Source organism: Rhinichthys klamathensis, unplaced genomic scaffold (genome assembly GCF_029890125.1).
Source record: "Rhinichthys klamathensis goyatoka isolate OS25496 unplaced genomic scaffold, OSU_Roscu_1.1 h1tg000639l_1, whole genome shotgun sequence".
Taxonomy (NCBI): Eukaryota; Metazoa; Chordata; class Actinopteri; order Cypriniformes; family Leuciscidae; genus Rhinichthys; species Rhinichthys klamathensis.
The window spans coordinates 155,814-170,809 of record NW_026607085.1 but is presented as its reverse complement, the minus strand read 5'-3'; the positions used below and the strand labels follow the sequence as shown (position 1 = coordinate 170,809).

Sequence of the window (14,996 nt, the reverse complement as noted above, 5' to 3'; positions counted from 1 at the left end):
TTCGAAGGGCAGAGCTTTTTAGTGGGGACTTTGGGGGGCACTTGTGTGTCATTATGCAGCCGTTTGTAACGCACTTGGTGAAGGAAGCAACGAAAGACAACGTAATTTCCTCATTATCTTCACCTGGGATGTTCCCATGACAACGCAGCACGGTGTCCATCAGCTAAATAGCTGTTCTTACGACAGAAATGTCTAATTATTGCTGTTAACATGACTGTTGCAAATGAAATACATATTATACAAAAATGTTTTTAAAATATGCGTTATATATGTGTGAGTGTATTTCTCTGCTCTCGACTTTAAAACTTGGACCCTGCGTTACACATTTCTTACCTATTAAACTTATTTAAACATAACATGACAAAAATGTGTGAATATCACAAACAAAACAAAATAACTTGAATTACTCTGTAAGTTAACTTAAACTCTCCCGCCATCTAGCTTTAATGAATCATGAGAGTAGCCTACTTGGTCAGTACTCTCGTGACCTATCAAATGACCTGAAAATTACTTCCTTGAAGTAACCATCGCATGTTCCCTTCGCTAACGGCCTTGTGGAAGGGCCCTTCGTGAAGGGATCTATATAGTTGATCACTTTAGTTTGGATGGAACACCCCTACAAATGGCGTCCCCTTCCCGAAGGGCCCTTCAAGGGTGCAAAAATGCCGTTTGGAATTTGCCCACAGTGAAATTACAGAAAATATTAGGTATGATTGTATTCTTTGTCTTTACGAGAAATAAGACTAATATCCAATAGCAACAATTAGTATACGATCTTCAGGAGAAAGTCCAGATTAATGGAACAATAGGATTGGATTCACTTTGCCTGTTCCGTCTACATTCAGTGACCTAATCTGGATACAAGTGTAATAATAATAAACAAATAATTTTGTATTGCAGCACAGCAGCATTTTATATCTTAAAAATACCTTTAAATACATTAAAACCTGAAACCATTAAATAAATGTAATCTTCCTGAGTGCCCCACCGATTGCTGTGCTTTACCATTTCATCCCAGTAGGGAGCAACACAGTCCATTATGACACTTGTTCAAGCCTGTTCAACTGACTACCAGTAGGACAGTACAGCCACACACAATACTAATAATTTCATATAAAATTACTGGTAATGCGGAACTTCTGTCTGTGCTTGCTGTTGTAATTTCTGCCAGATTACAAGAAATGTGTGGCAAATTTCCTTTTTTTGTTTTAATTCATGTCGTCTCAGGCAGAATGTGGAAAAAGACAAGGTTCAATACAGAAAGAGAAGGATATGGACCTGCTGTTTAACTGTGGAGTGGAGGAGATAAAAATGTCTTAATTTTTAAACATTGTTTCACACACGTACAGATAAGCTGTATAAAGAACTGGATTGTGGGTAAGAACAAGGACACTTCTGTCTAGATCTGCAAAACAGAAGTCTAATGAGGAAGTGAGCTGGACCACTGGGTTTACTCTAATGAAAAGGTCCTCTTCATTATCACTATTCTGGTGTGTGTGTGTGTGTAGGTTAGGTCTTTTTTATGTTTGTTTTAAACAAAGTATGGTGGAACAAACAAACTCTAGAACTAATATTATCCTGTGACCATTACCATACCCACAAGTATATCCTATTTTTGAACATGGTTGAGATCAGACATGCTAGTTTCACAGGCTACAGCTGAAGTGCATAAGTTATTTATGAGCATGATGTGTTTGTGTAAACCTATGTGGTTTATCATGGCTTCTGTCTGTTCATACATCTAAGTCAGGGGTGAGCCAAACTCAGCAGGACAGTGGCTGTCCAGGGGCAGGTTTGGATCCCTTTTCTACAAAATGCTGTACGAAAGCTATGTACATACAAAAAAACATTTTGTGTTATGACTACTGTTGCATTTGTTCTGGACACTTCGGTTTGATACTGCAGTCATTGTTTGAAGTTGCATGATCAACAAACAGTAAAGTCTGATTGAGATGATTGTTTGCTCCTTTATCTGTTGCTGGTTTGAGTGGCACACACACACTCTTCAAAAGAGATTAATTTATAAGACAATAATGCATAATGAAATTGTGTGCCTTGAATTCATTCAGGTGTGTTCGACAATCACTAAACCTGTGACATGAAAACTCTGTTTGTATGATAATTTGTTAGAAATTCTTAACCCTCTACTGCACAGTGTTGCCATATGGCAACATACCCTTTCTTTGGACATTTCTTAAAATTTGAAAATAAACATGAGCTCTGACTGATCTTAAATTCATAATAGAACCTGGTGGTAACCAATGATATGCTTTGATGACATCACGACACTACACACACCCTTGCAACGTCATTCTTTTCACACACTTTTGATGACTCCAGCTGCTGAAAAAGTGCTCGTGTATATGTGAAGATTTTCCTAATTTTTTTTCATATTTCTTCAGAATAAAAAAATACATCAAGCATCTGGGATAAGTTCTAATCTTTTTTCAATCATTGTCACATTGTTTTGATACTTATATTACCTTTTTATTTAATAAAATAGGTATGTTGCCATATGGCAACATTGTGCGGTAATGGAACAATATTTTGCCCATGCTAATGCAGAGTAGCTTTGTATGAATGACAATGTATGGATGCACTGATATAGTTGGATGGTTGTATTCTACTCATATATTTATATATATTTGTATATATTTATAAAGTAAAGTAAAAGTAAAGTATAAAAGTAAAATATATATCCGTCTTGACCGCTTTGATCACTGGCCAGAGATGGGTGCACCAAAAGGAAGGTGCAAGAATCCTGGCTGCAAGGGCATCGTCAGAGGGGTTTGCTCTAAGTGCAAGGTGCACCTCTGCCTTAAAGGTGGGGTTATGTGATTTGCAAAACGGCCGGCAGATTTTGAAAATACACAACTCCAAAAGGTCCTACCTTCTTTCCTCCAACGCTGGCCCTGACTCCACCCACTCCACCCATTCGAAGAGGGGCATGGGGGAGGGGGGTATGGTACGACCGTCTGATTGACGCACTTACTGTCCAATGATTCTAGGTGATCTTGGAAATGATTGGCTGGAGTTTTTCGAGTCCTGCCCGTTCCACAGATGATTACATTTTTTAATTTTCATGTCAGTGCTTCTAATTCAGTGGCTGTAAGTGGGTTAGGAATAGGATTTCAAGTGATTTTAAAAAAATGGTCAAAAAAGAAAATCACATACCCCACCTTTAACGGAGAGAACAACTGCTTTAAGGTGTTTCACATCGAGTAGTTTCACTTGAACAGTTCTTATGAGTTTGCGTCAGATGTTTTGTAAATGTTGTTGAAATAATCGTTTCACATTGAGTAGTTTCACTTGAACAGTTCTTATGAGTTTGCGTCAGATGTTTTGTAAATATTGTTGAAATAATACTTTGAAAATTAGTTTCATATTTTGTACACAAAGCTCTTGAAAACATTTTAAATAATAAAAACAATTTCATTTCTAAAAGACAGGTCTGTAATCATCTATGAATTTCATGTCATTTTGGGAGAAAAAGCATCAGGCTGTTCCATTGTCGCACAATGTTGCCATATGGCAACGTACCCAAAAGTACCCCCCCCCCCCCCCCCCAAAAAAAAAAAAAAAAAAAAAGAAATGTTAATTTGAGTCTATTTTATATATAAAAAAACACTGTAAATTTTTTTCCATGATTGCAAAATAATGCGTGCAGTAGAGGGTTAATTGTATATTTTAGAAAACTGAATAGTCTGGAAACACATTTATCCATACTTCTCCAGAACTGAAAATCACTCAAATCAAATTCCATAATTTTCTAAACTGCATAGGAACCCTGTTTTATTCTGCAAGGATGCTTTAAATTGATCAAAAGTGACAGTTATGACATTTATGTTTCAAAAGACTTCTATTTCAAATAAATGTTGAAACAAGAGCTTTTGAATTGGTAACGGTTTTCACAAACACATTAAGCAGCACAAATGTTTTCAACATCGATATTAATTAAATTATTCTTGAGCATCAAATCAGTATATTAGAATGATTTCTGAAGGATGATGTGACACTGAAGACTGGAGTAATGATGCTGAAAATTCAGCTTTGCCATCACAGGAATATAAATTATTCAAACAGAGAAGTGCTATTTTAAACTGTTATAATATTTCACAATATTACTCTGGTACACTGCATTTTTTGTAAGACTTTTTGCATAGACTTCTATCGTGTCAACAGAAAGGTAATCATAATTGTAACAGTACAGCTAAAACTGTAACCCTAAACGAAAACTTACAATTTTAGTATTATGAAAGATAAGAGCAAACTTCCTTAAAAAGAAAAACCCTAAATCAAGACATCCCTGAATGTCTACAAAGGGAGATTTTGTCACATTTTGCACAACTTTGGGGGAGAATTTGTGTGCACACAAGTGCACGCGCACACACACACACACACACACACACACACACACACACACACACACACACACACACACACACACACACACACACACACACACACACACACACACACACACACACACACACACACACACACACACACACACACACACACACACACACACACACACACACACACACACACACACACACACACACACACACACACACACACACACACACACACACACACACACACACACACACACAGACAGTCAGAGAGATAGAGAAAGAAAAGAGATCCACTATAAGTTCAGGTGTAACAGTAGGGAATTTACTTCCTTTGGTGTTTGCAAAAAAAAAAAAAAAAAAAAATCTAGTTTACAAATGCCTCTGCTATTTACTATGCTGACAGAACACTTAACTCATTAAAAATCCATTTCTAATAAATAGCAATTCAGTGCAGATATCAATTTACACTTCACTGATTTAAAGAGGAAAATGAAAATGAAATAAACTTGACCAGAGGCACAGACAAAAAACCCTACAAAATACGATGTGACAGAGACAAATAAAATTTGCTTTGTTTGCAGATAAGATCTGAAATGGAAGTGAAAGACACACCTGCTACTGCTGACTTGTCTTCATCTTAATAAAAAAACAAAAACCTCTTGAGATCATTTTGTTTGCCTTACATATAGCACATCGTGTACAAACAAAACTTGATGAGGCCAGTGGAAAATAAAATAGAGGACAAAAGCACTACTGGAATATTTGCATCAGAGCTGCACAACATTTTTGCTTGGGTTAAAAACATGACAACATTTCAAAGGACTACATCACACAACGACATTCTTGGAATGTCTCAAAAACGACTCGACAGAATAAATTCCAAGCACACACACACACACACGCACACACACACAAAATCCATTTCAAAGTTGCTTCACTCAATCTTCACTCAAAACCTCTGCTACATTAAACTGAGTGAGGCACTTGGAAAGAGTGGTTTCAAACTAATCTGCTAGTGACTAAAACCAACCCTCCTACAGATCTAAAAAGCTGTGATCAGTGGCACCTCCTTCCTACAACATCATTCCCAATTAATGTATAAAAGCTTGCCTAAAAGTGTGATTCAAAGCGTCAGCACAATATGCGTGTATTGCTTATACGGTACAATGGACGAACAAACAGGATGACAAGAAACAGAGTTTGAAAACTCACTCCCTGTGTCTTGGAAAGAAGTTTCTGGCTGAGCACTAACTGAATTCTCACGCACATCTACTGTCACACTATAGGACAAGGTGAGCAGAGTTACCAAAATGCAGATTAGACTGAAATGGCAAACATGAACATATTGAAATGAAAAAACAAAAAAACAAGCACACATTTAGCGGAACACGAAAAATCTTAATTCTCAATCTTAATTAAAATCTGTCTTGCAAGCTAAAATTGTCATCCCATACACACTATACTTAGTACACTGTACGCAGTGTTACACACTACACTTCACTAGTACTTCAACCACAGGATTTGTGCTTGTAAACACTATAAAAAAAAAACAAAAACTTTTTGATATAAATATATACATTTGTTTACTTATAAAAAGCTACTTCGCGCTTCGACTTCTTCACAGCAAATATATAGACATCTTTCACCTTTTTTCCCCTTCATTTTGTCCATCTATGAACTAAGATTTCCCTGGATCTTGGCAAAAAGATTCTAGGTAAGGCTATAGAAACCTAGCACCTAATGGTAAATGGGCGGGATTTGCGAATGTAGCTTCACTGCTCTATGGTAGGCTGGTGATGTCACGTTTGGGTGGGGGTCCATCGGGTTTACAGCTGCTTCCGTTAGCTTTGTCTTCAAACATCATAACCCTGTAGAAGAGAAGAGGAAATTTCTTCAGGAAAGCAAGAGAAGAGGAAAGTAATTCAATTTCAACCATCAGATCTAAAATATTCCAGAACAAGGATGTAGATATATATTATATGCAAACTTTGCAAAATGAATTTAAATAAATTAACTTCTCTTGGCACCTAGGAGTAATCAGAACCTTGATTTAAAGTGGAAAATCAAATGTCAACATATTAGAAACATTTATGGTAAACTATTTAAGCCATTAGATTTGCAAGTATTTTTATGTGTAAGTTTAATCTCCCAACCACTACAAGGGAATGTAAGTGTGTCCATTAACTTCTGGTCTGTCAGAAAACCCAAAAAGGCACCTTAAAAACAAAATTAGCTTTAAACGTTTGTTTGAATTATCAATTGAATATGCATAATAACTTAACACTATTAAGTCAACTGTAATTTAGATATAATATAATAATAAAACATGCTATCACAGAGGTCACCATGTATAATATGTACATACACGTTAGGCACATAAGGGTTCTATGTCTAACTACAGGTATTTAAGAACACCACACACAGGGAGTTAAAATGCATTGAGATCGCAGCAATCGCAGCTTCCCACTGAGCAAAACAAGTAGATTTGTAAAGAAAGCTAGATATCATAATTACACTGCAAGAGAAAAGAAATTGGACCATCTTGAGGAGCCACAAAGCCTGGATCAGACAAAACCCTGCTGTTTTGGAGATATGAGATAAAAGTGAGAACAGAGGATGACCGTGACGGTGAAGAACTGCTGACCGATCTATTCAGACCATGTGACTTTCTGTTTCAGGTAAACCTTGAAAATCTCTCATAAGCCCTTGACAAGCCCTAAGTCAACTAACAGCTAGTCACAAATCACCCATTCACAATGTGTAGGATTATAGGATTTGAACACAACTTCAGCACATAATTCACCTGATAGAGTTACGGACAGAAACCATAACACAAATTGTGCAGTTTACTGAAGAGAGGTATGCAATTAATTTCAAAATGTCACGCATACCAACTTCCGCCAGATGCACTATAAAACGTATCATACAGGATTCCTTTGTGTTATCCTAACTGTAGCATCTGCTAAATGTTGCCCGCATTCTCCACCATGTCTACCACAATCATATCGGTTTCATTTAACTCTGCTATGGGTATTTACTTGTGATTCAACATACAGCATGGCACCTCCAATGGCTGTTCCACCAGCATGTTCTGTACTGTGATTCTCAAATCTGAGCACTTTTGTGTGAGAGACTTCTAAACTCCAGTCTGTGTGTCCACTAAAAAGCCTTGTGAAAACGGCTTAAGATGGTTTCAATGAATCATGAAACTTGGCACAAACTAGTAGGGGTGCTCCGATCAGGATTTTTGGGGCCGATCACCGATCGCCGATTACTGGAAGCTGTATCACCCGATACCGATACCGATCACCGATTACAGGGTCTATTCGAAGACTTCTTTTTATCATGTAGCATTACTTATTAAACTATATTTAACAACAATGTACATTAAGTATTACATTTAAGAGAAGACAATGCATCATGAATTGACACCTGTGTATTTATTTGCAAGCAACATGTATTAACATAGCAGCTTGGTTATTGGGAGCAGCTTAGGGCTTGACATACAACTTTCCTGTAGAATATAAAATAAAATTAATAAAAGACAGAACATCTAAGTCTTTAAATTTAGCTTTAGACTACTTTAAACTAAAAACAGCAACAAAAAAGGCTATAGCCAAAATAATGTTTTGAGTCAGTCAGCCATCAGTTTTTCTAATACACTTAAAGGACCACAGGTAGTAAAGTGCACAGCAACAAAAAACAAAACAAAAAAACCCTAACAACTTCCATATCTGTATCTATAACTTTGCTTTTTTCTGGGATGCTTAGTCAGATTTTGTGGGCATTTAGAGAGGAAGAGAAACCTTTTTTTTTGTGTGTGTGTGTTTGTGTGAAGAACCCTTGCAAAATTATTTTAAACAGATTAAGAAAGCCACCACTGCTGGTCACATCTATGGTTAGATTGATTTTTTTTAGATACAGTGAAGTCTGTCCCACCATGTACCTAATATAAATAAATAAAACATCTTCAGTTAACTAGCAGATCATTCATTTAGTTCGCTATTAAATAAGAAATCTAGCGCTAAAATGTGTTTTTGAACTCAAGCTGCGCGCTCGTTGCCGCGGCGATCAGTGTCATGGATACAGTGCTCTGTGCCTCACACAGTCTTCACTCGGACGCGCGCTTCAATCTATCGCCGTTGCGGACTATTCATTCCGGTGTAATCACGAAATAAAACCAAGCGGCAACCTCCCTGTCTCTCTCTTGAAACCAACACGGAAGTGAATTAAACTGCAATTCATCTACTGACCGCTTGAGGCTGGAGGCAGAAGTGAGTCAAATCTGTACCTCCCCCATGTTAAAATGCCCAACTTTACAGCAGAAAAAAAACATGTTTACAGCCTGGAGCAAAAAGTGGTTTTAGTCTTTATAGCTTATTTTGCCCTTCATGACAACTGTGAGGGGGGTGAATTTTTTTACAACTCATCCGTTTAAATTATATTAGGCCTGCATAATTAAGGGCGTGGCCACTTGAGTGACAGGCGGATTGCGGCCGTTTGTCTGCTGTCTGATAGCGTCACTCTCAGCTAATTCCAGCAGGTGCTGTACTTGCCATCTCTGCCGTGTTTGTGGTTTTTCGGGATTATTTCATACAATTTAATACACACATTATACCTTCGCCCACGCCGTTGGATTCCGTTGTTGTCAAGTATGGAGCATAGACTGGTATGGAGAGGCGCTGTATTTCCAGTTGTTTTCCTCGCATGCACCAACGTTAATGGATGTCAGACAATTTCTTTGCTAAAAACGTCTATAGATATAGAGACCACACTCGTTATGCGGTACTAATGCTCTCACGGAACAGATAAGCTTGTTTAACTTTTTAGTGTTAAATAAAAAGTACCGTCAGATAAAATCCTGCAGGTGTCATGCTTTCTCTCCGTCCATGCAATAGATGCACACACTTGAATGAGCGCGGGTTTCTAGTGCATTTACTTGAACTACTGAGGTAATATCTTTGGTTTAACCCATTTGAGAAATTGAGAGGCGGCCAAAATGGACTGAATAAAGCTCTTTACGAACTTGACGTGCGATGCCATGCTGACTGACATGTATGCGCATGAATCACTGTCACACCCACAAGTTTAGAGCAATATTGTAAGTTACTGCATGATAATACATTTTTACAGCAGAATAACAATACATCATACACAGTCTCACTTTTAGTTACGTCTTTTAACTATTAGAATATTTCGAAGGGCAAAAACATGAACTATTGGCTTTTATTCTTCAATCAGCTGTCACTTTAACGCAAGGCCAGTAGCATATAGCATTAGCACCTCAGCTCCACCCACGTCCCGCCTCTTTGCCCATTTTATTTTATCCGGTAGTGACGAGAGGTGACGCGCTGCCAAGATGGCGACGGCTGGCCCCGCCCACTTTAGGCTTCAAAAACTCTCTTTAGAAACCTACGGGTGACGTCACGGACACTACGTCAATATTTTTTTACAGTCTATGAATAAAACACAAACGTATCCTTGCTTGATATAACTGTAACCGCTGATGAACATACATACAACATACATTTTTGTCATTGGTTGTTGCGTTAAATCTTACCCAGATCAGTGTTTCCGCTACATTCATTCTGCCGTGGCGAGCCGCCACACCTAAAATCATCCCGCCACGGCTGCAGCTTCTCGGTCCGATATTGTATGTGTTATTGTTAAGCCCCACTAAAGGCATACAAAACATTGTAAAGCACCATAAAGTTTTCGCACTATATTCCAAGACTTCTAAAGTCATTCAATAGCATAATGTGAGGTAAAAATGTATATTTAAGTCGTTAAAGTTAAAGTTAATGGAAACTCATCTCTCCTCAGTCATTCTCCATTCAGCATTCAAACAGCACGTGACGTGCTGCGGTTCGGTTACAACAGTTCGGTTCGCTTCGGTTACAACAGTAACACGACGACACTCTCTTCAAGATCAATGTTCCCATTATTATACTTTATTTGTAGATAAAGGTCTATAGTTTTCATAAAATTACTTTATCTTGCTGGAGTTTATAGCGCTTTCTAAATCATATTCCTTTCTACTGGGTGTCTGTTACTACAGCACTAGAGTAGAGAGCACTATGAATTGTTCTTCACGCGCACTGTAAGTTAACTGAAATTTAAAACTGTTAAAAGAAAAGGCTCAATAAACTGTTGCATAGATATAATACATTAAGCATAGATAGATATAGTCTCTTCGCTTTGTGCTTTGAACTTCTCAATGCGAAGCGCTGCGCGCTGTGACTTCGCGTTGCTTCAAGTGCATCATTCTGCGCACGGGATGCGCATAATCGAGACACCCCTCGCTGCAGCCTGTAGCACGATGACGTAGCTGGATGGTCCAATACGTATTGGATGGAGGTGTGTTTTGCTGACGTCATATACGCATGCGCAGTGTCGATCTCTGGATTATAATTCGCATGCGCTGGTTTTAAGTGACATGTATGCTCAATATTGTACTGATATGATGTTCTAACCTGTGTAGTATAGTACTGCTAAATAGTAATTATTGATAAATAAGTAATTATTTACATAAATGGGATGCTTATCCGAGTTTCACACATAGGCTATGCAAAATAGTTAATTTTACAACATTTTAAAATCACATGATTTTAAACCTAAATTTGTTAGATTAATAGCATGTCCTCAGCACCGCAAGTTTTTTTTTTTTTTTTTTTTTTTTTTTAAAGCCATTTTATTTTATTCAGGTCACATTTGCTGTTGAGTGGAAGCAAAAATGAATCAAGTAGCCTAATTGTCTTTGTAATTTTAAAGGTACAATACAATAAAGTCTGTAAACATTTTAAGATACCAGTACACATTCAAGGGAAAATGCAAAAATAATAACAGCATCAAGAAAATAAATCTTGTCAGATGTAAAAAAAAAAAAGGAAAAAAAGTGCTTGATATTTTGCCTGGTAAGAGTTCCTTCTTTAATGGCTATAGCCTACTCATTTTTCCACAGTGATCTGTTGCCTACGGTTCCTCTTAATTTGCTGTTCAGTGTCTGCAATATGGTAGGCTATAGAAGCTTGTTTTCGCCACAGAGTGAGAAATAAAAAAGGTAACTTTTTATCTCACTACTCTGACTTTTTATCTCAGAATTGAAGTCAGAATTGCGTGATATAAAGTCGCAATTGCGTGTTAAGTCAGAATTATGAGATATAAACTCGCAATTGCGAGGCTTGAAATTCTGGCTTTATAATATAGCCTACGCAAATTGGAGATATAGGCTAAAGTCAGAATTGCATGATATAAAGTCTCAATTGTGTGTTATAAAGTCAGAATTGTGAGAGAACTATTCTGAGGTAAAATTTGACTTTATAACTCGCAATTGCGAGTTTATATCTCACAATTCTAAGAAAATATGTCAGAATTGATAGATATAAAATCTTAATTATGTGTTATAAATTCAGAATTGCGAGAAAAGTCAGAATTTCGACTTTATAATACCAATTGGGAGATATAAAGTCAGAATTGCATGATAAGTCGCAATTGCGTGTTATAGCCTACAGTCAGAATTGTGAGATATTAAACCATTCTGAGGTTAAAAAAATAAGTCATTTTTTCCCTTAGAATTTGACTTTATAATTCGCAATTGCGAGTTTGTCACAATTATGAGAAAAAATGTCAGAATTGGGAGACGTAAACTCCCAATTATGTAGGCCTATTATAAATTCAGAATTCTGACTTTATTTCACGCAATTCTGACTTTATAACATGCAATTGAGACTTTACATCTTGCAAACTGACTTTATTTATCAGAATTGTGAGATATAGTCAGAACTGCGTTAAATAAACTCGCAATTGTGAGGAAAAAGTCGCAATTATATATTTTTAAATGTTTTATTCTGTGGCGGAAAAGAGCTTCCATACTCAAGTGACCATTTATATTTAACTTACTTTATTCTTCTTGGAAGATCAAAGCACGTGCGATCGTTCACCAACTCTCTACTCTCTCTACACCTACTCTAATAGAATCCATTCTTAATGCGCATATGAACGCCATCAGCGTTTATCACAGGTTCTTAAACATTATTTAAGAACCGCTATAAAGCCAAAACAATCTCATTTACCTTAAATTATATGTTTATCTCTGCTTTGAAACAATCTACATTGTTAAAAGCGCTATAAATGAAGTTGACTTGACTAGTGCGCATGCGTCTATGACGTCACCAAAACACACCTCCATCCAATACGTATTGGACCATCCAGCTACGTCATCGTGCTACAGGCTGCAGCGAGGACCTCTTGGCATAATCGCTTTGCCGCTCTTATTGGCGCCTTTCATGTAATAATGCTTAGGGGAGGTTTAAACACCTGGGATAAGGGGGCGTGGCCAATGGGAATATCACTCATGGGCCACGCCCCCTCCCCCTGCCACCACGGCTGGAAAAAATCCTAGAGGAAACACTGCAGATACAATAGTGCTATTTTCTGATTGGCTATTGTGTAGCTCGACGAACAACACCCGAGGAAACGCGCTTGATTCATGCCGGTTCCACAGTAAGAGCGGCGCGGCCAGAGTTTTGGCCGCTGCAGCATATTAAATATATTACAAATAGTTTTTCAGCGTGAGAAATACAATGTGTGGCGGGAGAGCGTGACAAAAGACCGAAATGAGTGACTGTCACGATCAATGCTTGACACTTGAGAGCCCTGTTGTAGAATTGCCAGACCGGTGAAGCCATTTTTACCAGGGCGTAAAAAAATTGTCTCGCGAGTTTTGCGTATTCTGATCGGCTTTTCTGGATTGGCCTTTATAGAGACCGCCGATCACAAATCCCAAAGCAATTATCGGCCGATTATGATCGGCGACCGATCAATCGGAGCACCCTTACAAACTAGTGTTTGTCGCAGACAACTTTAAACTACAACCATGGCTTTCACAAAAAAGAAACTTAAAACAAGAAGTTGAAGGTTTTGTTCATCGCTTCCACTGAGACTAGGGAGGTGTTCAAGGGTACCCGTGCCAACTTGGACAACATCTACACTTGTGTCACTGACAGCTATAATTAGGGATAGCTGTATCTCCTAACCCACCCAACAAGATGCACGTGTGTGCACACAAATGTTACTGTATACAAGTGTGTCCAGGTGAAAAAAAAATCATTTATCACAAAAAATTACATATCACCATTTGCATTTTAATTTTAAGTAGGGATACTCTGATCAATTGGCCGCATTTCGATATCGGCCAATAATCACATTCTATGACTCGACTGGTAGGCACTAAATTTGGCCGACCTCATGAGCCGATCGCTATTTGATGATGTAACAGCAAAAAGTTGCCACTGACGTGCATGTAAACAGTAAACAGATGGGGCTTTTGGGCCACGTTCTGCTTTGTAACTTTGCGAAACATTAGTAAACCACAATAAATCGCACAACTTTATTTAGTGCAGGTTGTCTCGACACACATCATAACATGATGCATAGATCTTAAGAAAATCCTCACAGAGTGACATGACATGCTGCTGGCTAAAGCTAAAGGACTTCCAGGATCTGATCTTGTTGCGATCATGACACAGTGTTTTCCAACATAATTTAAAAGTTCAACCAATGTAAACTGGATCTCAGGTTTGGTGGGTAGAGAGTCGGGACGATGTGTCGAGACCAACCAGACACTGTTTTATAGCTAGAGTGCGCTTAGATTGCTTTGATCGCTCAGATTGACAGGTCTTGATTTGCCATATGCCATGGAATAGGAGCACACAGCTGAAACAGCACTGGAAGATCATCACTCATCAACCAGGATCTTATTACTTGTTATTTATATGCAATTATAAATATTTTTATGCTTAATGGCATTTACACATGTAACTTCAGTTATGTTTTACTTGTTTGGAAAGGTTTTTGGACTTTTGATAAAACGGCTACCATGGTTCCAAATGCCATGTAACTTTTGATTGCTTTAAGATATCAACACAACATTTGGCCCAGATGCAATTGTTGTGTGAACAACTTAATTAATGACCTGTCATACTTTCTAATAATCATCATGTCAAGTGTGAATAACAATATAAATCAATAAATTGCTTCACTTTTTCTGGGGGTTTCTCCGCAGTTTTGTAACACGAAGAACCAGTAAACATGATCAAAATATATTTTCTTCAAAATTTTAAAGGTTTCCTGTCAAATGAGACCATGTACTTGATGATACCCTTTTTCTAGTAAAGGTATAAGCCATTACTTTTAAGTAGGCCAATGCCACTTACACGTGAAATAATTAAAAATGCCTTCAGGGTGTAAGGGGTTAACAGTGACAGTCAACAGAGAGCTTACATATAACTTATATAAAGCTTGAAGGATCGAGATTGGCTGATCATGATGAAAAGAAATTGGTAGTCGGTATCCGTTGCAAAAATCCTGATCGGAGCATCCCTCATTTTTTACAAAGATATTTACATTTGTCAACAAGACCACCAAAACAATGTATGTTTTTTCCATTTCATTTGATAATTTCAATATTAATAATTGACAGCCACAGTTTAAATTTATCAGTCACTCAAGGCCCTTTAGTTATTGCCTTGGGTATCGATTTAGTATTGATATTGAGGTTCCAAGGCTGTACTGTACCAAAGCCAAATTTCTGGTATTGATTCAACCCCTAGTGTCTCATGATGATGACATCACCTGTCA

General features: G+C 37.6%; 1 protein-coding gene across 1 annotated transcript in view; it reads right to left on the bottom strand.

Moving 5' to 3' along the window:
- Window positions 1–6,019: 6,019 nt before the first annotated feature.
- aif1l (allograft inflammatory factor 1-like) overlaps window positions 6,020–14,996 on the bottom strand; it is a 38,395-nt gene continuing 29,418 nt past the window's right edge. Inside the window, exon 6 of the mRNA XM_056241388.1 lies at window positions 6,020–6,226. Coding sequence (XP_056097363.1) covers window positions 6,139–6,226 — 88 coding nt within the window. The 3' untranslated portion in view covers window positions 6,020–6,138. The remainder of the gene's footprint in view (window positions 6,227–14,996) is intronic.